Raw genomic sequence first — 24952 nt, 5'->3', positions numbered from 1 at the left:
TCAATGCCATCTGTAAAGAAAATAAGTACCCCCTCCCCTTAATGAAGGACCTGCTAGCTCAATTGTCAAAGGGAAAAATATTTACCAAACTGGACTTAAGGGATGCATATTTCCGCGTAAGGATTCGCGAAGGAGACGAGTGGATGACAGCATTTTCAACCCCTTTTGGTTGCTATGAGTACAAGGTCCTCCCATTCGGGCTTTCGGGGGCCCCTGGGGTATTTATGCAACTAATTAATGAAGTGTTACATGAACATTTATATCGAGGAGTATTGGTTTATTTAGATGACATCCTTATTTACTCCGATAACTTAAAAGACCATGTAAAGTTGGTGCGTGCTGTTTTAAAAAAATTACTGGAGGCTCAGTTGTATGCCAAATTGTCAAAATGGGAATTTCATAAAGAACAAGTGGACTATTTGGGGTATCGTATCTCCAATTCAGGGATTGAAATGGATCCTGCAAAAGTAAAGGATGTTTTAAGTTGGGAACCACCCAAAACCAGGAGGCAACTACAAAGTTTTTTAGGCTTCGCTAATTTTTATCGCCAATTTATTCCAAACTTTGCACAAGTTGCTTTGCCCTTAACTGACTTATTAAAAACAAGAGGCAAAGACACAGCGAAAGCCCAAAAGCCTGGGCCCCGTTAGTATGGACAGAAGAGTGCCAAAAAACCTTTGAGGCTTTAAAAACCTTGTTTACGGCAGAGCCTATTTTAAAACATTCAGAACCTGACAAACCCTTTGTAATTCAAGCCGATGCCTCTGACGTAGCAATTGGAGCTGTTTTACTCCAAAAGGATGAAGGGGGGTTACTTAAGCCCTGTGCTTACATTTCCCGCAAATTTACTGAAACAGAAAGAAGATGGCTCATTTGGGAAAAGGAGGCTTTTGCGGTACGTTGGGCCTTGATGACATGGACACACCTCCTTGAAGAGTCATCACATCCATTTGAGGTGTGGACGGACCACAAGAATTTAGAGGCCCTTACAACTCCGAGGAAGCTATCTCCCAAACAAGTACGTTGGGCCCAATTTTTCAGCCGTTTCAAGTTCACTTTAAAATTCCTCCTTGGAGGGAAAATTTTTTTAGCCAATGCATTATCTAGACTACCTCAGCATAACAGCCAAAGAGACAGGTGGTTGCTCCAGTAATTCCTAAAGCACTACCTCAAGCAGAACCTGGCTCAGTAGCCCTGACCAGAACCCAGTCAAAAATGCAAAGACAAAAACCTACTAATGAACTGCTCCAAAAATTAAATGCTGCCTTGGATTCTGATGAATGGTTCCAAAGTAATAAAAATACACTAACCCACTGACACAGACATTCAATTCCACTATTCTTCTTTTCCTTTCCTTTCCATGGACTGGAAGGGCAGAAGGGAATACTATATTACCTGAGCCCCCAAGACCATAAACTAACCTTCCTTCCTTCCTTCCTCCCTCCCTCCCGTAATATTCTTTGTGCTTCCATTTGTCCCCACATGTATCATCAGCAAGGGATAATAGCCACTGGACTTGATAGTTCTTGGAATTTATTCTGTTGTGTCTTTAATCCTTGCTCCTGTCAGACAGCATACTTTGCAAGCTGCTGGATCAGACTGACATACATTTGTTTCAATTTCTTGTAGTAACAAATCACCGACTACCATGGCTCTTCTCTTATTTCTTAGAAAAGAAAATGTGGTCTCTCTGCTTTTCTTGTCAGAGCCTGCTTCATTTGCAAGAATGAAATATCAAAACAGATTCTGAATTCCAGGCATACAGAATAATTTATCATTTATTTAGAAGGCTAATAGCCACTCCAGTCCACTGATTCTGGAATACAACTCCTTAATAAGTAAGTGGGATTAAAACCAAAAGATAGCCCCCCCAATAATAAAAGCAAAACTACATATTATAATCACATAAAACTGAGAGTCATATTCAGAATAATAATTAAAAAATTAAACATCTGGCTCCCCTCCCCTCCCCCTCTCCCCTGGTGAACCATTTTCTAAAGGCCAGGAAGGGAGATGTTCGCATGACTGACTGAAAAGGCACATTTCCGTGGCCTTTGAAGATGGCAATCCTTAATCAAGGGCCCGTGTAGACACCCTACCCTACTAGAGCTTAACAAGTAGGGAGATGTTACTATGTAATAGAAGGAATAACCTCGAGGAACAGGGGGAAGGGCCTTTAGAACTAGGGAGGGTCTTGTCTGAGACACTTTCTCAGGTTACAGTTCTGGCCTGGACTCAGATTTCTTTTATCGGACTATTGTCTTGGTTGCGGCTCTTCCTCCTGTTCCTCAATGTTATTTCTTCTGCCCATTACATACGAGGAGAAAGTGGGCTTGCAGATACCCAGGACCTGAACCATGAAGGGCTTTAAAGGTATAAATCAAGCACCTCAAATTGCACTCAGAAGCCAACCGGCAAACAGTGCAAATCTCCAAGTAGAAGCCTTGAGGCACACCTCACGCTGCTGCATTCTGGAATAGTTGTAGCTTCCAAATGCTCTTCAAGGGCAGCCCCATGTAGAGTGTGTTGTAGTAGTCCAACTGAGAGGTGATTAAGGCATGATAGTGAGTAATGCCTCCCATTCTGGGAAAGGTCACAACTGGTGCACAAGAAAAAAAAAACTCTGCAAAAGCCTTCTTGACCACAGCTGCCTCTTGTTCCTTAAGCAGGAGCTGTGAATCCAAGAGGACCTCCAGATTGTGAGCCAGCTCTATGAGGGAAAGTGCAGCTTATTCAGAGCTAACAGTTAAATCTCACTGGAATTGGTAAGCCTTCAAACCCAAAGCACTCCATCTTTCTGGGGTTGAGTCTCAACCTGTTCCTACCCATCCAGAAGCCTCCAGGCATCTGGACAGCACTTCAACAGCTTCACTTATTTAGCCAGAAGTTGAGATATAACATTGGGTATCACCAACGTACTGATGAAACCTGGCCCTATGCTGACAGATCATCTCACTCAGCGGTTTCATGTAGATGTTGAATAGGAGTGGGTGAGTATTGCACCCTACAGCATTTCACATATCTGTGGGCATAATAAGAGCCGAGAAATGTTGATATTTCACTGCTTATTGCCACAGTGTAGGCCCAAATATGGACTCTCACTCCTCATTTTATGCCAGCGGTATGCTAGCATCTCTTAGTTCACTTCATTGCCCAAAGCTCTTTGGAAAGCCACCAGCTCTGACAAAGAGGTCACCCTCTAGCAGAGAGAACAGTATAAGAGCAGCATTCCCAACTTGTTCCAAGAGCTCAGTTTTCCCAATTAGGCCTCACATCCAATCTTCTGTGGGGCAGCAGCAGGTGGAAGCAGGTTAGAGAGTTAAAGCTGTGTTCTGTAGCCTTATCCCCTGAATCGCTTCATTCCTCGGTTCTAAAGGAAACCTGCTTTGTATCTGCTCTATTTGATAAACCAAGGAGAGTATTTACAAAGGGAACATTCAGCATGTTACCCTTTGCAGTTCTGCAGGGCAGATTCACATTTTATGGCTCATTGTCCTTGCCCTTGTGAAGCAAGTACAATTGAAAATGTTACCTGTATGTTTTTATATTGTAATTGAAGTACATTACTCCAGAGCAGTTGAAATTTCCAGGCTGTTCAGACTAGTTTTATTCATGAAGTTGTGGCCATTGCACTTGGCACCTGGCTGGTGATTATGACCTTGCAACAAGCTGTGGTCGCATATCGTGATTTCCAACATTCCCTGCCAGCTTCCCACAAGCAAAGTCAATGGGGAAACCAGCAGAAAGTTGGAAATCGCCTGCCTGTGCTCACTGCCCGCAGCACCTGCTGTCCCCCCCAGGCACCTTCCCATGCTCAGTAGCGCCTGCCCATAGCACCCCCTACAACACCCATGTACTTGCCCATGCTCAGTAGCATCTGCCTGTGGCACCACCTGCCACACCTGCATCTCCACCTGCACTCAGTAGTGCCTATCTGCAGCACTACTTGCCCCCTGCAACGCCCACCCACGCTCAGAAGCACCTGCCCCCTGCAATCCCTATGCGCACCCATCCACACACAGTAGCACCTGTCCATGGCAATCCCCGCTCCCCTGCTTGCATGTGACTCCTGCCTCTTAATGACCTGTACAGTCCTGGGATTACAACAGCAACCAGGACTGTGGAATTGCTTTATGGCCACATTGATAGTGACAGAAATTCTAGTCCCAATTGCCGTCATAATCTGAGGACTACCTGTAATAGCTTCTAAAGTCAGAGAGGAGATAACAGCTGCTCACTGCCATCACATAGTACATTTTAGTGGAGTACATCTTAATTTTTCAATAGGAGGGTGTTCATTAGTGGTAAGGATTGTATTTTGTTTGTTTACATGATTGGTCTTGGCTGTAATAAAGATGAACTTGAAACTCAAACTTGAACTGTGTTACCAGTAATACTGTAATATGTGTAGTTCTCTGAATTTTTCAAAGCATTTATCTCACTGACAATTATTCAGAGTTAAAGAGAGAGTATCTGTGACACAATGAAGGGAAATTAAGGGCAGTAGAATTTGTGCTGAAAGGAACTATTTCCAGTTAATCCCTTTAAGTCATTCCCAGCCAGCTGATTTTCACTACCCACTTCAAACTGCCAATATTGTCAGTCAATATTTCCTCTAACTTCCCTCACTAACACCCCATATTCCAAATCATCTCCTTTCCCACTCACTTGTAAACACAACCCCAAACCCGATTCATTATAACTGGAAAATTCCTATGGAGTGATTGATGCTGTTTGGCAAATGCTGTGGGGTTGGGAGAGGGGTACAGAAGTGTAGCTTTTCTGCCATCTGGAATATCACTCCCACCTCCACCCCCCAGGGTATGTGTCAAATCTACTGAGCATCTTGGCAAGAAAGGAAACTGATACATTACATTAAACATTACTTTTTTTCCCCCACATAAGTAGTCCTTGCTCAGCATCCTTTCCATTCAACCACTAGTCACAGTTACAGCATCTGTCTGTTTACAATTATTGCATTGCAGGGCAAAGTTAAATTTCCAGAGAAGCTCCAAGCAACATATTTCCTATAGGTTATATTTAGGCAGATTATTTTGCTTTATGTATTTTAAGAAAATAAAATACATTCCCATCTAGCAAAACTGGCTCGCATGAATAGCAGGATAACAGGGAAATATATGCGCAGACTTAATAGGTGAGTTATTAAAAGCACAAAGATGAAATAATAAAACCAATATCTAGGTATGTTGGGGTTGATATTAACAGATAGGACTTTTTAGTACTTAAAAAAAAGTCCAAATTGCAGCAAACACAACAAGAAGGCCAGCCAACTTAAGCCAAAGGGGCACCGAGGCGTTGTTGTCTGCTTGATTAACTGGCCTAGTTCTCAAGGGTTTCAAGATCCTTTCATGCTGGGTCAGGATAGCTTTCCTGGCTCCATCCCATTTTCCTGGTCCTTGCAAGCGATACTGATATGGAGTACATGGCCCAAAGAAAATCTCCCTGGCCAGCTTGGGATCTGTGATAAACCGGGACCATATGCTGGGCTTGGCCCCAATCAGAGAAGCCAGTTCGTCCATATAGTCAATGTAGTCCACTTGGATGGTGTGGCGTTGACTTTTCACATACCTGAAAGAGACAGATGGAGGGTGGGGGGAGGAGGAATTGTTTACAAGGCAGCCCAATTCTACAATGACTCTGGATGGCATACAGTAAACACAATCACAAAATACAATCTAAAAAACCCAAATAGTGGACGAAAAATCAACCAATGAAAAACAGTGCAACACACAGAACCTGCCACCCACTCTAACCCAAGGCCTGGAGTAAGAGCCAGGTTTTCAAAGCTCTTTTAAACGCAACTGGGGTAGGGCCAGGTATATTTTAGGGCAGAAGATGTTTCAGAGGGCAAGTACTGCAAGAGTAAACATAGACCTCACAGGGAGCACCTAGGCTAGCACAGAGTTTCCATAGCAATGATCTTCAATATTTCCTAAAGTGAAATCCCATTTCAATCTGTTTTCAAAGAAGGGTGTCATTCCTATTTATTTTCTTTCCATTTCTATCATTTTCTTTGACCTTTTTTCATTGGATTTTCCTTTTCACGTGGAAGTCCTCAGATTGTGACAATGGTTGCTTTCTCCTCCTCCTCCTCGATTAAACTACCATTTAAATGTTGGACTGATCTAGAAGACTCACTACAGGATATGAAAATAAAATCAGGCATAACTGGTGGCAGTGGAGATATCAGTTTGGGCTATACCCAAACACCACTTACCAAGTGGTGGCATCTTTATCTTCTGATGTGCATAGTTGAGGGAATCAGGGAAAGTTATGGCAGATTTTGGTCCAGATCAAGCCCTGCTTTCCTTCCTCAGCTCAGTGTCTCTGTTTTTCTCGTTGTTACTTATTTTTCATGTGGTTTGAACACAATTCAGATTTCTAGATTTCAGATTTGCATAATGGCCACAATATGTTTGCCATTACATTATTGCTGAATCTTCCTGGGACACTAGTCCCAGGAAGTGCTAGTCCTATTTTTTCAACCCAGATCTAATGCTCTTTGAAAGGAGCAGCAACTTTCTGTATAAAAACAAGACCTTGTGCTACAGTGCTTGGTGGGATGTTTGTTTTGGTATCGCTGGTGTTCTTTTTTGGATGTTTGTGTTGTATGATCTTTGTCTTCTATTTTTAATTGTCCTAAGTTGTATACCACCCAGAGTTGGGATGGAGTTGGGCAGCCTATAAATACATAAATAAATACCACCAGTATTTATTTGTAAAGATCTTATTTCGCCAAACAAAATGCCAGCCTCCTGCATCATCTTTAATTTAGAAAAATGCTTCTGGGCACACACAGACATTCATAGAAAACAAAAATGGCAGTCCAGTTCTTTCTTTGAGTGTATCTGTGAGGACTCTGTTTGTGGCAAGAAATTCTCAGAGCAGGAATGCTGAGAATGTAAACGTGCAACAGACAATCATGAGTGAGCATGAGAAATGGAAGGCAAGAGATCCATTACAAAGAGAATGAATATGGGGGAAAAAGTGCTGGATTTCATCTGGGAGGAAATCTAAGTTCTGTCACTGAGCCTCAGCCGCTCAGTCAACAACAACTGACTGTTGTTCCTGAAATATAATAAAGATTTAGTTTCTACCCCTATGGATGTCTCTAAGAAGCTTCAGGCCTTGGGAAGCCTGACAGTGTCACCTGCTTAGAAAAGGCTGCAGGTATGTTTTAGTAGCAGAAGATCACTTACCTAATCTACATTCTTACCAATTATTATGCTTAAAGGAAGTATTAATATTAGAATACTAATATGCATTTCAACAATTGAAACATATACCTTTTAGCCATGGAGTCCTTATTAATAATAATATCAGAAACCATCTCACTTGTTGATGGCAGCTTAGCAAGTCCTAAAAAAGAGGGACAAAGATGAAGAGACAATACTTTAACAGATCTGAATGAAGGAAGGTTTTAAAGAAAGGGAAATGAAGATAAAGGATTTCTGGAAACACTTTCATTCAGCTAAATTAAAACTTCCTATCAAGAATGGATGGAATTATCTTTTCCTCTGTGATGTGTTATGCATAATTAAGGTTAGCTGGTCAAATGGGAACAAAGTTTCTGAAGCAAGTCCATATAAGGAGGTTGCTCCAACGGCAGCTCTTCATTAGATAAGGCAATTGATCTGACTTAAAAATATTTAACGCCAGAAATGTCTAGTACAATCAAAAGTATCCATTTATAATCATGGTTCGTATTTTCATTCTGAAAGTATAGCTGGTTTCACTGAGGTATATGGTTGGTTGATCTGTTGTTCAGAATGTTATGCTAATCCAGCTAGTGTAGTTGCTTCTCATTTGGTATGTTGCACAAACCCAGGCAATCAGATGACTTCAATATAATCCAGTTAACCCCATGATAAGTATACTGTGTGAACCCAGTGTCCAAGATTAATACATCAATATCCAGAAAAACTTTGAAAAACCTTACCCCTAAAGACACGTGTAGCCCAGCGAGCTTGCAGTTCTGCAATGGGCATGATGGCCCCCAAAGGCTGTACAAGACCAATGATCGCCAGAGTGGGTTTCTCCAGATGAGGAGGGAAGACAAATTTATATAGGGAAATCTGATTTTCAATAACCCTCATAGAGCTCCCAAGGAAAGGAAATGAGAAACTGTATCCCGTAGCAAAGAGAACAGAGTCTATATCCTCTTCCTTTGAACCATCTTCAAAGATGGCAGCAGTATCAGTAAACTCTGTGATGTTTGATTTTATGACAATTCTCCCCGAAATGATGCTGTTTGGGAGGTCATCATTAATGGTTGGATGCTGGCTATAAACTCTGTAAGAGGAAAAATAAAATGGTGATAGGGATGCAAAGGAGCTAAAACAATGTCAATAGAAACCTTGCCAAAAGCAAAATTAGAAGGGGTGATCAGAGAAAGACCATACCAGCACAGCATAATTTAGCAGATCTATTTCAAGGAGACCCCATACTGTCCATCAGACAAGTCTGCCTATGTAGGGTTCACCCACAGTTTGTTCTTGGGTCAGCTGAATATTCCACTGATCTCCCGTATCTTGTTCTGGATAACTCTTAAGCTATCTGGAACAATATATTCTGTCACCGTGGAAGAGAGCTGGGCAAGTCTTACTTCAGAGGAATAACTTATTTTTCAGCTTTATTTAAGAGGAGAGAGAAAGAGGAAAAAGCTGGGAAAAAGACATACAAAGCTTCACAGACTAAAGAAAAATACAAACATCATGAAACAGCAAGGCACTGTCATACAGGAAAGGTATCGTTGAATATTTAGGAATTTGGCATGACAACTGGAGACTGGATGAGATCTTGCCTGCTATAGTGTATGCACAGCCACTCAATAAATTAAATAGCTAATACTGTTCTCAGAATAGCCTGGGATGGAAGAGATGCCATTTACATGCTACCTCAAGCATTTATCAAAGATTCTGTGCCATTGATAAAACGTTTGTATTATCATTAAAATTGGTTATCATGGCACCATGGTAGGAAGCGTTTTATTGTTTTATGAATGAAATATTTTATTGTTTTATTGATTTTGTGGTGAGCCTCGTATGATTATTGTATAAGATAGGTGGCCAAATCAGTCTTATAAATAAATAGATCGTTTTTTTAAAAAAAACTATTTGTGTAAAGTCATAGTCCTGGAATCAATGAGTGCTTAAATGAACACTAGTGGTGTTAAAACAATCACTTCAAAACTGCTTATGTCTGGTTCTTTGAAAAGCAGCACCCAACTTTTCAATCAGGAAATGAGATATTAAAATAATTACTAGATATTTTAATACCTGGAAATTAAATTCTAGATGAGGAATATACAATGTTTTGGCCACAAGGGCCACACAGATTACCTACTGGTATTTTGAGAGCCAGAGAGACATGACCTCAATCACACATTACCCACCCTCCCCACCCCACCCCACCCCAAGGTTTCCATTCATCCAGTAACATTGTTTCAGATTGCTGGCTTCCAGTTGCTGCTTAAGGACAAAAAGCCAATAATTCTGAGCAATGTTGCACAGACAAAGAGGGAATCAATTTCTTCCTAGCGCTGCTATTTTGGGTTGTTTAAAGGGATGAGAAAGCTGTAAATGAAGTTCTACTTAAGACTCTAGATTCCCGATGGATAGGTCTTCATCAGAGAATTAATCCAAATCTTAGGATCCAATTATCTCAGGGCAAACAAGAGCTCAGGGGTCCTAGACTTTCAGAGGATTGCAGCTCAGTCCAGAACTGTAGGTAGCTGAGGGCCCCATGACTTGGATCAGATGACCTCAAAGCATTACCTGTCAGCCCTACAAAGTAGACCAGACCAAGAAACAGATGCCATGTAGGCCTAAATCTATTTTTATAAATGTGCTTCTCCTGCTCCCTCTTTTATATATCATGTGAATTAGGGGGTGTTGCCTGTTTGAGACATTTTTGTAGCTTTATCCCCTTGCCTGGGCGTAAGTAATGTTTATCTACCCATTGCCTTGTTAATGGATCTTCGCTCTCTCCATCAAGATTGTCCTCTTTACTCTCTACACCACAACAGAAAACATGGGTTATTGAGGGTTCAAAGCATTGAGCAAATAGGCCTCTTAATGAATAAAGTTTTCTCAGGGGAAAGCTGAAACATCTAAGGAGCCACCTGGTCCTCGGCCATCCTCTGCCCATCTCTGCTGAACATTGTAGTTCTAACATATCCTTTGTAAACAGAAGAGGTAGCTAGTATCCAAGAATTTGCCATTCTGTCGAGGCTTGTGGCAGATGCTGTAGTTACCCACTTACTAGTGCTAAATAATGGTCTGGTCAATATTTAGCAGCAATATTTATCAATGTACAGCAGCTTGAGCTATGTGCTGGAAGAAATGTGAAATACAAATTTATTGAATTAAGGTGTAAAAGAAGGCAAAGTAGCATATTATTGTAGGATACCTGTGTTCAGGTTTCAAGCCATAATGGGAATGATTGAATCTGCTATTTAATTTGTACTCTATCAACTGATTGATCTTGGACATGGGAAGACACTGTTTCAGGAGTAAATTAGATCGAGTAGTGAATACAGCATCAAATGGATAGCCTTTATCACCAACACGGCTGAATATCCATGCTCCTCGGCGAGTGCTGAGAAAAACCTGGACAACATAGAGAAAGACAGTATCTTAAACTAATAAAACCACTAACATTTTTTTTCTTACTAGTATTTTTTGCTGTTCCCCAAACCATTACTAAAGTATCTGCAAGATGCCAGTATTTATAAAACAAATAGAGATGGAAAAGTGAAATGAATAATTCTTTGACCTAGGATAAATTGTTGTAGAGAAGATTTCGAACACTTTTCCTGTATTATTTTCAGTGTTGCAATATTTAATTCTAATCAGGAATACAAAGATGATGTATTTGTGGATAATGCAAATTTGTGTTACTTTTACTGTTTTTCTGTCTCTTTGCTAGTTATGTCTGATGATCACCATGTTAGCTGCACATGGTACTACTGAGAGAAACATGGTGCATTTACATTCCCTGCTGTTTCCCTTAAATATTCAGTGTCTTGGTAGAGTTTCCAGTGAATCAGCTATTCTAGTCTATATCACATATACTGAAAATCCACATTCTTCCTCCATTTGACCAAAAGTGGGGTGGTTAGGGCAGAAGTGGATAGGGGTTATTGCAAGCCTAGGGTATCTGGTGGGAAACTGGATGTATTTTCAGTACAGATAGAAATTGTAGGCAAAAAGCCACAGGATTGAACTGGTTCAACAGACTTGTCTTCTAGCTTTGTAGACATTTGTGTGGAGGTGACAAATTTGGTATAACGTCCAGTAGCAACTGGATGGAGAGAGCTTCCTGGAAATGACAGGCGACAGAGGGCTTTGGCACAATTCAGTTATTTTTGAAAAGATGATAAGAGTGTGAAGCTCTTGAAAAAAGAGGCAGTCTCTAAAATGGGAGAAGTTCTGGAAGCAGCAAGCATAGGTGGCAACTATATGTTGCCTGAAATAATGACATCTGAGGCATGAAATGTGTTATTATAACAACACTCAGCCATAGGTAAAAGGTCGGGTCCATTGTCTAGCCGGTAGATTACACAGTAAAAAAGTATTGCTGTATGATGGCATTTGTCTCTTAATTTCACCATTCAACTGTGGATGCTGAAGACAGCTTTACATCCAATAGAGCTTTCCAAAACAGTGCCATGAATTGTGTCCCTGTATCAGAAATAAGATGATTGGGCAAGTTATGGTTCCAGAAAACCTGCTTAATTAAAAGATGAGCTGTTTTAGGGGTGATGGGGAGATCATAACTTTCAGATCCTGGCTTCAGCGGAAGAGATAAATGCTCATACAATTGGCAGCAAGATACAAGTAGGGTGTAGGTAAGTGCAGACAGAGGTGCTAGGGAGGGAACACATACGTAGAAGGGGCTTGGTAACAGATGCAAAAGTGGGGAAGCAAGAGGAGGCACAAGGAGAGTACTAATATGAGCAGCTGGAGTGGTGGGTTTTCAGCGAGGCTTGTGAAGGCATTGGGAAATCTTGGCTGGAGAAAGGGCAGCAGATGGTGAGGAAGAGGTATGAGGAGAGCACAAGCATAGGCAGATGGGAGAGATGACAGGAGGGGAGTTGGGAAGTAGAACAAAGATCAGGCATATGCACCACAGCTTACTGGAGGCTGAAGAGAAGACATAAGACAGTTCAGTCAGTCCATTATCAGAAAACACACAACATCTTGAAAAGCACCAAGGAAAGAGCCAGAAACATGCTGAAGTCAAATATGTAGCAGGAGTCAGCAGCAAGAAAACATGCAAAGCCAGATACCAAAGTTGCTTCCAGCAACAGAAGGCAGTCCCTGCATGGTTTAAATCTTCTCCCCGCCCAGTGTGACAGCTGAAGCTTTCCTTGCTCAGCAGTTGCCAATAATGAGGCACCAGACTTACTTGCAAAGTCAGCGTCTTGCCACTTACTTACAAGGTGCTTACTCTGGCAGAGCGCAGGATTCTCAGGCGGGGGAGGGGGTCTTCCCCACTCTTTGACACACATGTTGGCCAAAAAGGGATGGGTGCTGGCTGAGGAAGGATCTGAAAGGGCATCAGTGTTTGATTCAGTGTCTGCTGAATCTATGCCCGCATCTTGGAGCCTGGCCCTGAGGCCATGACAATAACAGGGAATGGCTACTATAAAGAAGAGTTCAACTGCCACCAGAATGGCATAGTACAGTTTCTTCATTCTCAAGAAAAGAGAGGGAGAAGACAAAGGAAACACACTGAAGGTCATCTATTGTATCTGAGTCTATATATAGGTCTCATCTTGGTTCATATGACCTTGATCAGTTGGGGAAGTAATTTCCTTTCTATCCCAAGGGTGGGCCAGTTGTTTGGGGAACCAAGTTTTCCAGGTACAGATTGGGAATTGGAGGTACAAAGTAAGAAATATTCTGGCTGATAAAGCATCAATTTTTTTCATTATTTGAGCTAGGAAAGTAAGAAATAAGAATGTTAAAACAAGAACAGAATTGTGTCCACTTGAGTTGGTACTGTGTGAACTTGTGAAAATTTTTTAAGTGTTCCAAAGTCTTGTGGTCAGTTTGGACTTCAAAATCATGTTTCAGACTTTCAAGAAGATGGTGCTGATGCTGAAAAATCTAGATATGTTGATACCAAAAAATCTAGAGAAATAAAAACTTTTCCACGAAATCCTGAAAAACATGATTATCACATGACCACCAAAGGACTGTAACCAATCTGAACAGCCTTACTTGTATTCAGACTTGCTGTTACAAGTATCAAAGACACTTAAATATTAATGACTCTCTTTCATGTGACTCACACTGTAAGCCCTCTGGGATCCAATTTGGTAAAAATGCATGCCTTATGCAGCCATTTCAAGAATTTGGAAATACTTGAATACTTGGAAAGGATAGTGATTTCCAAGATTTACAGAGTTCAGGATCCCATATTCATGCAGGGAGCTATTAGTCTTCCTAATAGAAAAGGTAGGAGCATTGGCTGAACAGGAGGAGGAGCTTTCTGTAAATTCTAATTGATAATTTCTTTCAGGCAGGGTAACTGCATTTGACATTGTTAGTGGTATTTTATGGGAATTTGAGCTCCAGGAATAAGACTGATAATACATTGGTATAGTCAGAATTTTTGGCATGCAGGATAGGATGGCATTCTGCCCTGGGGTAGTGAGAATTGAGGGTTTGAAAATCTTCAAGCTGTAAGTCTTGCATGCCAGATCATTAAAGGTGATATTAGCTTTATCCCACTGAATATGTGTTTTGTGAAATATGGTAGAAATGTAAAATATGGTGGAAATATAACAGGGAGGCTAAATAAAGTTGGAGGGACTCCTGATTATTAATGGTGAGTTATAGAAGTTCAGTATACTCTGAGATGGGTCCTAGGTACAAAAGGTGGCCATCGGTAGTCCCAACTCTGCTCCCATAGCACCAGAGGGGATTGCAAACTATAGAGCCAGTATGGGTCTATGGATTGACAGGCATGGTTAAATATGTTTTTTAAAAATAAAATTTTAACAATAGTTTCTTCAACATATGAACTTCATCTAACACAAAGCCACTGATCAAATTTTACTATACCAATTTCAGCTGATAAATTAGCCAGATCTTTCCAGTGCTGAGTGATTAACAATTCAACTGCCAAAAGTAAAAATGTAGTACTTCTTTGACTGTTTAGTCCCCATCCATCGAATATGAACATTTAATTCTTTCTTTAATTATAACATTTGTCAAAAACTTTGTTCCAAAAATCTGATACTTTTTCACTTGTCCATCAAAGTGAAAGAATGTTTCTTTCTGTTTATAACCCCTCCAACATTCTGTTGGAAAATTATGAGATATTTGTGCAATTCTTAGGGGGGTTAAATACCATCAGTGCAAAACCTTCAAATATAATTCCTGCATAGAGGCTGACAGAAATCCCCCAGATCACTGCAACGTTTGCTGATCAATCTCTCTAGTTTCATTCAAACCTAAAGAAGGATTTCCTATATCTGTTTCTGATAATAAAACCATACATGAACTTCTTTGGGAAAAAAGTTCACAGAGGGTTCCTGTAAGCCCCCATTTAGTTTATTTCCCCCTGTTTTTATTATTGAATTGTGGTTAACAAATATTGTCAAGTAACTGAGTGATATGAACACAAGATGTATAGAGAAAAAAGATATATAAAATAAAAACAAAAGATTTTCTAAAAAGTAGATAGGTAGTATACACATTCATATTGAATATATATTAAAAGTGTTGCCAATAATAGGTCTATTGTAACTGAGATAAAATATAAAGTCTGCCCAAATTTGATAGAATTGTGGTTCCTGCCTCTGGTGTTTTATTATTTTAACTTTATCTGTAATCTTTTTTAACATAGCAATTGGCGCCTTGTTAATCCATATCTCATTTGTTAAATTACCTAAAGTTTTCCAATGCTGGGCAATTATTAATTTAGCTGCTAAAATTAAACATTTTATGCCAAAAGGGCATAAAAAGCTTTATCACATGACCACTACAAATGAAAGAAAGACCCTTTTTGTTGACAACAGCTCCAACATTTGGAAGAATAGTTATGGTATCTATATATGCCAATCTGACAGGTGTCAAGTGTCAGTGACGTATAACCTTCCACTGAAGTTATGGCACTGATGCTGAGGTGAATCCACCCGATTTCCATAATGCCTGCCAATCTGTCTCCTGTATGGGTTTACCAAAATTGGTATTCCAAGCTTCCTTTACACCAAGAGGTGGATCTCCTATTTCTAATTGCAACAGTAGTCTATACATTTTTGAAATTGTTCTTTTTGGTTGTTCTAGATAACTAGGTATTAAATTCTCAAAATTGGTGTAAGGATGAATTGCTGAAGCTTATTTCCCAGTACATTTTTAAGTTCATACCAGAAATACCACGGTAGCTTGTCACCTATCCATCTGTTGAAACACCACAGTAGCTTGTCACCGATCCATCATCTATCTGTTCTTGAGAGGTTCATTCTATATTTCATTCCAAAAAGGTTGTGTCCTCTCAAAAGTTTCATATGAACCAGACATGTTCTACATATGTTATTAAAGAACTTACAGAAACATTCTTTATCAAGGCTATATACTTATTCTTCCAAATTTGGAGCATAATTTTGGTAAAAACATTTTCAATCTTGTTTATTCTGAAAAAAATGTTTTGGGTGAAAGAACCATTGATTTGTAAAATTATTGGCCTCTAATATAGTTTCATTTTGGAACCATTGTTTAGAAGGGTCTTCCAAAATGAATGGAATTATATGCCCTAACTGTACCGTTTGATGCTAATAGTCTGCAGTTGGGTATGCCCCAGCCTCCCTGCTTCTTCTGAAGTCTCTATAAAATCTTTTTATTAATTCTCCATTTTGTCTCATAAAAGCAGAAGCTTTTTTTTTTTTTTGCCAATATTTTATAACCCATTCTGGAATTTCCACTGGGAGGCACTGAAATAGAAAATTGAGCCTTGAAAGGATTTTAATTTTATCTACTGTAATTTGTCCTAAACTATTGAAATATTTTTAGCCCAACTTTTCATTTCCCTGTTTAATTTCTTCCATTTTGTTATATAATTATTGATTTTCTTTTTAAAAAATTGGGGGGGTATGAAAATACATCAAATGTCATTTGTGGAAATTTACTGATAGTCCTGACATCTCTGTGAATTCCTCTAACACTTTTCTGACATAAAGGTAGTCCCCGCTTAACAACCATTCGTTTAATGACAGTTTGAAGTTACCACGGCCTCAGAAAGAGTGCTTTACAACCTGTACTTGCACTTACGACTGTCACAAACCATCATGCCACCCCTCATAGTCACACAATCATGATTTGTGACCTTTTTTACAATGGTCATTAAGCAAATCACTGAGGTCATTAAACAAATCACTTCAGTCATTGAGCAAATCACATGGTCATTAAGCGAATCACGTGATCATTAAGCAAATTCCAGCAAAAAAAGTCCATTGGAGAAGCTGGATTCTTTTAATGATTATGTGATTTGCTTAACAACCATGTGATTCGCTTAACGACCATAATGGTCATAAAATCTGGTCTGGTCACATGGTGACTCACTTAACAACCACCCTTCTTAATGACCAATTTTCCGGTCCCTATGTGGTTGTTAAGTGAGGACTATCTGTAGTTAACTGAATGGGAGGCATTGAAAGAGTCAGAACCACATCACCTGGAAATAAATTTCAAAGATATGTCTTGTCACCCAATTATACAGGTAGTCCTCATTTAGCAACCATAATTAAGACCAGAAAATTGGTTGTTAAATGAAGCGGTCGCTAAGTGAAACTGCAACTGTGCTTACAATATTACTTCAGCTTTCCTTTGCTTTACAGATCTGCAAAGGTCATAAATGTGAGGATTGCTCACAAGGTTACTTTTCCATCACCATCATAACTGCAAACAGTTGCTATACGAGGCAGTTGCTAAACAAAGACTACTTGTATCCCATAAATCTGATCATTGGATCAATCGTGCTGTTGCCAGTGCTTCTATAGCTAGGTTGAACAATAAAGGTGATACAAGAACAGCTCTGCTTAGTACCTTTTGAAATATTAATAGAATCTGAGTCATAACTGTTGAGTCTTAGTTGGTCCATAAACGTGATCAATCATCTTGCAAAAGCCAGCCCCAAATTTAAATTTCTTTAATACTTGTTTTCAAAATTGTAGTTCAGAGAAGCAAAAGCTTTAAATATACCTAAGGAATATATGACTAGTGAAAATGGATTAGTTTTGCTAATTTGTATAATATTCAATAATTTCCTAATAGGGAGATTTTGTTTTAGAATAAAATACATTTTGTTTTAGAATAAAACTAGAGTGATTTGAATGGATAACTTTACTTATAATCAATTTTTGATGGTTAGCTAAACCACACTGACAAGGCAGATGGCTTTCTTAAGATCATCCAAAGCTCTGTTCATTTCTTGAAGCATAAAAAGTATTACCCTTCCTTGGTTTGAATGGAAACCCCGACTTCTATCTTACTCCTCTTTCAGTAAGTTGCTCAGTAAGGAGGTTGAATGTTCTCTATTCTGTAAAGTAGCTTGCCTGATAACCTGAAATAACTATTTCCAATTATTTCTTGCAGCTCAATACCTTTTGAATAATTTTGTCTCGCGTCTGAACACTGAAAAATGTTATTATAATATCTCTTGGCTTTGTATCTTTATGAGCCTAGGAATAAACTGTGGGCGCATTCAATATCCTGATCCAATAGTTTTAGATCAGAAAAAAAATGTTAATTCTTGCAGCCATGTAACCGATTATGCCAGCATTCTCAGCATTTTGTTTTAAGACTTCTGAACCTTAGATGGTTTCTTCTAAGCTGCTCTTGTAAATCTGCCAAGCTTCTCTTGATATCTGAAATAACTTCTTAAACTTTTTCAATGTTAGATGCATTCTGTATGTTAGAATCATATGCTTCACTGGTTGCTTGACCTATACTGAACATTCATTTTGACATTTCCTTAAACTGCTTATTAATTGTTCAGATATACCTGCTAAGTCCTATCTTATTGATGTTACAGATTTCCTTCATTCCAATTTTAATTTTTGCTTGCGTTGCCTAATCAAATACTTGATTGAATCAGAGACAGGATGTTGTTTAGCATGATGTCTTATCTTAGATCATCACTCTGAATGTTAAGTCCTTCCTCCTTGCTGCTGGAGGAGCCAAGAGATTTGCATATTTGTGGTTCTTTCAGAACTTTAATTAAGGTTTAATTAAGACTTTAATTCCTTTATCTTTACACAAGGTTCCTTTTCATGACATTTCTCCTTGTTTTGGAAAATAGTTCATCTAAATTAGATGGCTGAACTCTGCCAAATAAAGGGGATCAGGAGGAAAGCAACAGGCAAAATACACCATCTTCTCTAGTAGCTGGAGTGAATAAATGTTGATGTATATCTTCTCATGTCTGAACTCCATGTAAGGTTTGGTTACTCCAACCTCTGGGCCCCAGGCAAATGGAATGGAGTCATTTCCCCAACAGGCCTGATCTAAACCATTAAAGATATCTAATTATAAAATGCCCTCTTCCCCACAAGTATGATACTTCATTGATGCTCTGAAGGTAAGATCTTAGCAAGGTGTTCATCTGTGAAGTGGGCAGATTCCGCAATACAGTCATAGGCCTTATGTGTATTGGGGCAACTTTTCTCAGGTAGATGGCAGACCTGTGCTAATTTTCACTGGCATCAGTCTGACTTCTCTGACATGAGAAAGAAATGAAAGAGAATAGTGGCATCTTCTCTTCCTGCTTGCTGATGCAACTCTTGGAGTCTCCGCTGATACCCAGCAGACTTAGATTAACGCCTGGAATGTGTTGATGAATCGGCTTCTTTTGTACTCTATCTGATAGTTCTTCTTTAAAATGGCCAATTAAGCCTCTTCATTCCAGCCCACATGCTGAGCTGAAAGTCAGCAGCATATTTCTGCACCAAAGGCTTATCCTGTCAGAGGCAACAGTTTCACAGTGGGCAGTCAATGGATCATTGAAATTAACCCCAGGTATATCACAAAATTAACACAATTCTAAAACTGTAGGGAGGATGGGAAAGTAGGCATAAACAATCAAAAGATAGCAGGTGAGTCAGTTGACAACTTATCTCATAAACAGTAACTTAGCCCAGGTGTCAAGAAACCTGGAAGGAAGCAGATTGCTTAGAGTTAACTTCCTTTTCTAAGCTGTACACATATTGTATACAAGCAAAAGTTGGAGGAAAAGCTTTAAAAAAAATTCTCTGGAGATGAGCAAGAGGGAGCTTGCCAGTTGTATCACAGACAATACTTTAGCCAGGTTTTCCTTTGTTTCAAAATGGTTGTTCCACCACCTTTATCACATTCTACTAAATATCCTATGGATATTTTCAAAGTAACTCCCTCCATGTAATAGGTTTGGTATCACCAGACTTTTTGGGGCATGAGATTCACAAGGGCAGTGGACATTTACAATTTTCAGAACACATTCCTAATTAATTCCTTACCCAGATGCCCTACATTAATATAAAACAAGACATGTGGATCCAAACCTGTTGCGCTGTGTGGCTTATTTCCACAGCAAGGTCCACCCCTGAGTTCCCAATGCCAACCACAATGACTCTTTTTCCTGTAAATTCATCGGGACTCTTGTAATCATGACTGTGTAAGTAGCGGCCCTTGAAAGTTGTAATCCCTGTAAGCAAATAATAAAATTGTTGAAGTTGATGTTATATGGCTGTTTTGCATACCAGGCCTAAATGGCATTTTTCTGTTAGTGTGAAAATAGTAAGTTCAAGAGCATAGCACAAACTGTATCCTAGGCTGTGGGCACCAGTCGATCAGCAAAAAGCTTGCCCCATTCCTCTTTCCCTGTATCTATGAGGGGTGTGTGCAGTTCCAGGGAAAAACATGACCTCTGTTTGGGTTTTTTCTGCATTCTCAGGTCCTTCTGTTCGTTCTATGCTAGGGATTTGTTGGCATTGATGTCTTTGCTGCTTCACTGGGGATGAGCAGGAGATAATTTTTTCAGTTCTAAGTGAAGTAGCTTTCTGATAAGGAGAGAAATCAACAGTGTGATTGTAACCCTTCCTTTGCTAAAGGAAAAAACAGAAAAAGAGTGCACACAGAAGGGGTTAACAATCTGCTTCATGCATGAGAATGAAATGATTTGCTTCTTAGTGCAGGAGGCAGGAAATAGTGAGGTACAGTGGTACCCCGGTTCACGAACTTAATTCGTTCCGCGACTCTGGTCGTGAACCAAATCAAATTTCCCCATAAGGTTCAATGTAATTACGTTTAATCCGTTCTGAACCATATGTTTGTTTGTATTGTTGAAGGCTTTCACAGCCGGCATACGATGGCTGGTGTGGGTCTTCCGGGCTGTGTGGCCGTGGTCTTGAAGTCTTGTTTCCTAACGTTTCGCCAGCACCTGTGACTGGCATCTTCAGAGTGCAGGAGCACAGACAGGAGCAGTTCTCTCTGTGCCCAGGGTGAAGTGACCCTTCTGTGGGTATTTATAGAGATCTGGGGGGGGTGTGGGTGGGGTTGGGTTACTGAGTGGCTGCTTGTTTTGGAGTCAGCATCTGTGTGTATTTTCCTGGGGATTAGGCAGGGTTTTTTCTTCTACTGAATTGTTAATGAGGGGCTGCTGGGGGTGATTAGCAAGTTCATTGTGTGAACTGTTCACATGTCCTGGTGGTTGAGCTGAGTTCGTTGACCTTTTGCAGGCTGTATTTTTCAGGATTGGTAGCCAGGTTTTGTTGATTTTTAGACTCTCCTCTTTTTTATTGAAACTGTGCTGGTGTTTGTGAATCTCAATGGCTTCCCGGTATAGCCTGGTATAGAGGCTGTTGGTGTTGTCCAGTATCTCTGTGTTTTCAAATAGGATTTTGTGTCCAGTGTGCTTGAGAGCATGTTCAGCTACTGCAGATTTTTCTGGTTGCTGTAGTCTGCAGTGTCTTTCGTGTTCTTTTATCCTGGTATGGATGCTGCGTTTTGTGGTCCCAATGTATACTTGTCCGCAACTGCATGGTATGCGGTATACTCCTGCGGCGGTGAGGGGATCCCTTTTGTCTTTTGCTGATTTTAGCACTTCTTGTACTTTTCTGGTGGGTCTGAAGATTGTTTGGAAATTGTGTTTTTCCATCAGTTTTCCCATGCGGTCTGTGACCCCTTTGATATAGGGCAGAAATACTTTATTGGTGGGTGGCTGTTTTTCTTCTTCAGTCGCATGTTGCTTTCTTGGTTTGATGGCTCTTTTTATTTCATTCTTGGGGTAGCCATTCGCTTGTAGGACCCAATTAAGGTGGTTAAGTTCAGAGTTTAGGAATTGGGTTTCGCAGATCCGATTGGCACGATCCATGAGGGTTTTGATAATGCCTCTTTTCTGACGTGGGTGGTGGTTGGAGTTTTTGTGTAGGTACCGGTCTGTGTGGGTGGGTTTTCTGTAGACTTTGTGTCCTAATTTGAGGTCTGGTTTGCGTATGACCAACGTGTCTAGAAATGGAATTTGGCCATCCACTTCTTTTTCCATGGTGAATTGTATATTGGGGTGGATGCTGTTTAGGTGGTTCAGGAACTTCTGTAGGTCTTCTTCATCCTGACTCCAAATTGCGAAGGTGTCATCCACAAATCGGAACCAGACTGTTGGGGTAACGGGTGCGGTTTCTAAAGCCCGTTTTTCAAAATGTTCCATGTAGAAATTTGCTACGACTGGGCTCAGGGGGCTTCCCATGGTGACACCGTCCATCTGTTCATAGTACTCATTGTCCCATAGGAAGTAACTGGTTGTTAGGCAGTGCTGAAATAAGGCTGTGATGTCTTCTGGAAAAATCTGTTTGATGAGTGCCAGGGTGTCCCTCACTGGTACCTTAGTGAACAGGGAGACCACGTCAAAGCTGACCAGTTTGTCTGTGGGGTTGAGTTTCAGGGTGCTGATTTTCTCGATGAAATGTCCTGAGTCTCTGATATGGGCTGGAGTCTGTCCCACGTGGGTCTGTAGAAGGGTGGCCAGGTGTTTGGATAATTCATATGTCGGGGAGCCAATGGCACTTACGATGGGTCTGAGTGGGATCGAGTCTTTGTGGATTTTGGGGAGTCCGTATAGTCTGGGTGTAAGGGCTTCTGTCTTGCATATGTGTTGAAGTGCGTTGGGGTGAAGGGAGGAGTTCCTCGTCAGGGTGTTGGTTTGTTTCATGATTTTGCTGGTCGGATCCTGTTTTAGTTTTCTGTATGTGGTGGGGTCTAGTAGTTCTCTAACTTTGTCTTTGTATTCATCTGTTTTCATAATTACCGTGGCGTTGCCCTTGTCAGCTGGCAGGATGATGATATCGGGGTCCGAACTGAGGGTTTCTATGGCATTTCTCTCTTTCCTCGTTATGTTGCTGGTGGGGGGCTTTGCTCTCCGTAGGATCCTTGCTATCTCACCCCTTATTTGGAAATGGAAATGGAAATGCGTTGGTCATACGCAAACCAGACCTCAAATTAGGACACAAAGTCTACAGAAAACCCACCCACACAGACCGGTACCTACACAAAAACTCCAACCACCACCCACGTCAGAAAAGAGGCATTATCAAAACCCTCATGCATCGTGCCAATCAGATCTGCGAAACCCAATTCCTAAACTCTGAACTTAACCACCTTAACTGGGTCCTACAAGCGAATGGCTACCCCAAGAATGAAATAAAAAGAGCCATCAAACCAAGAAAGCAACATGCGACTGAAGAAGAAAAACAGCCACCCACCAATAAAGTATTTCTGCCCTATATCAAAGGGGTCACAGACCGCATGGGAAAACTGATGGAAAAACACAATTTCCAAACAATCTTCAGACCCACCAGAAAAGTACAAGAAGTGCTAAAATCAGCAAAAGACAAAAGGGATCCCCTCACCGCCGCAGGAGTATACCGCATACCATGCAGTTGCGGACAAGTATACATTGGGACCACAAAACGCAGCATCCATACCAGGATAAAAGAACACGAAAGACACTGCAGACTACAGCAACCAGAAAAATCTGCAGTAGCTGAACATGCTCTCAAGCACACTGGACACAAAATCCTATTTGAAAACACAGAGATACTGGACAACACCAACAGCCTCTATACCAGGCTATACCGGGAAGCCATTGAGATTCACAAACACCAGCACAGTTTCAATAAAAAAGAGGAGAGTCTAAAAATCAACAAAACCTGGCTACCAATCCTGAAAAATACAGCCTGCAAAAGGTCAACGAACTCAGCTCAACCACCAGGACATGTGAACAGTTCACACAATGAACTTGCTAATCACCCCCAGCAGCCCCTCATTAACAATTCAGTAGAAGAAAAAACCCTGCCTAATCCCCAGGAAAATACACACAGATGCTGACTCCAAAACAAGCAGCCACTCAGTAACCCAACCCCACCGACACCCCCAGATCTCTATAAATACCCACAGAAGGGTCACTTCACCCTGGGCACAGAGAGAACTGCTCCTGTCTGTGCTCCTGCACTCTGAAGATGCCAGTCACAGGTGCTGGCGAAACGTTAGGAAACAAGACTTCAAGACCATGGCCACACAGCCCGGAAGACCCACACCAGCCATCATATGTTTGTTTGTTTTTAAACCGCAAAAATATGACACAAAGTACAGTACGAAGAGAGAGAAAGCTAACCTTGCTCGACGCGACTTCTGGCGTGGAGGACAGGAAGGTAGGTGGGGAGGTGGTTACTGCTTGGAGGGAGAGTCCCCCTCCCTACAGGAAGCCGCAACATGTGTCATGGGAGGGAAAATGGCCGCTGATCCTGTTCATCACCCGATCCGGCATTCGTGAACGGAGGCAAAATTTTGCGAACGGAGCTGTTCGTGAACCGAATTGTTCATGAACAGAAGCGTTCATGAACCGAGGTACCACTGTATCTGATGAAGAATTATGTTAAGGTTTTAAATTTTATTCCTGGAGAAAATCTATCAGTGTGGTCACTAAGAGTCCACACTGATTTGATGGCACATTATAAATCAATTGATCTATTATTTTATAGGAAGTGCATTAAATCAAATTTGAGATTTAATTCATTCTGCTGATCATTGTAATTCCATTTGGCCACATGGGTAAAAACCAGTCCAAAATGCTGGAAAATTACTGTGAGTAATTTCCAGTTTAGTTTGTACCTAGCACAGTCAGTCCTTAGATTCAGGGCATGCACACACACTACTCAGTACGGCGAACAACAACAAAAGAGCATGATATCCTCTAATAGAGGATGAGTTTATGCAACAACCATTGTTAATTTTATGAAGTAGGAAAAGAGCAGGTGTGAATGCTACAAAAGCATAGTTGTTACCTACCTAATTTTGATCTATGCCAGTTACCCACATAAGACATGCTAGTTTGCTTATCCCCACAGCTCACTTGTTGGAATGGAGAACCAATTGTCACTTTAAGCCCAGGTTTGTGGGAGAATAATGGAGACATTATGGATGGGAGAGATTGTTAGCAAGAAATCAAATGTTCATTAAAATCTTATTTTAAAGTAGTTAGGATGATAATAGCAGTCTGGAGTGCTTATAGGATTCAAGCAGCCTCTGATGCTTTTTTAATGCTATCAGTATTAAACTGCAACTTCAAGAATGGCAAGAAGTGATAGTGGAGTTCAGAATGAACATTTGGGGTCTCATTTATGAATTTTTGCTGACAAAGCTTCTGTTGTGCAGTCTCCTGCCTCATTCATGGATTGATTAGAGTGACCCAGACTGTGTCATCTTTCATTGTAACTTTTCCAATATGTTGCCATTGTTTCTTCTGTCTCTTCTATCACAAAAAATCTGTTTCAAAGGGAAAGGCATGCAAGTTATAGCTTTCAATTCATAACACTAGGAACAATCCATCAGAGGGCATCCCAGTCTCTTGTCCCATTTGGTACAACACTGTAGTTGAAAAAGAAGTGTCA

The 24952-nt window shown here is 40.5% G+C and overlaps 2 protein-coding genes across 3 annotated transcripts in view; both read right to left on the bottom strand.

Moving 5' to 3' along the window:
- Positions 1–5016: 5016 nt before the first annotated feature.
- Positions 5017–24952, bottom strand: part of LOC103059795 (flavin-containing monooxygenase 5-like) — a 62331-nt gene continuing 42395 nt past the window's right edge. For both annotated transcript variants that reach the window (XM_088154216.1, XM_088154217.1), the window contains exons 5-9: positions 19571–19713; positions 10432–10631; positions 7961–8313; positions 7308–7380; positions 5017–5589 (exon numbers count right to left, since the gene is read on the bottom strand). In XM_088154216.1, coding sequence (XP_088010342.1) covers positions 5244–5589; positions 7308–7380; positions 7961–8313; positions 10432–10631; positions 19571–19713 — 1115 coding nt within the window. In that variant the 3' untranslated portion in view covers positions 5017–5243. The remainder of the gene's footprint in view (positions 5590–7307; positions 7381–7960; positions 8314–10431; positions 10632–19570; positions 19714–24952) is intronic.
- On the bottom strand, positions 20581–24821 carry LOC148214116 (uncharacterized). The gene is made up of 2 exons (XM_088154219.1): positions 23677–24821; positions 20581–22447 (listed from the first exon to the last, which is right to left on the bottom strand). Exon 2 carries the CDS (start codon positions 22303–22305, stop codon positions 20596–20598), a length of 1710 nt encoding a protein of 569 aa, XP_088010345.1. The 5' UTR covers positions 22306–22447; positions 23677–24821; the 3' UTR covers positions 20581–20595.

Source organism: Python bivittatus, unplaced genomic scaffold (assembly GCF_059951505.1).
Source record: "Python bivittatus isolate LINGU-HERP-01145 unplaced genomic scaffold, Pbiv_v1 ctg000700_np1212, whole genome shotgun sequence".
Taxonomy (NCBI): Eukaryota; Metazoa; Chordata; class Lepidosauria; order Squamata; family Pythonidae; genus Python; species Python bivittatus.
This window is presented reverse-complemented; position numbering and strand designations above follow the sequence as displayed.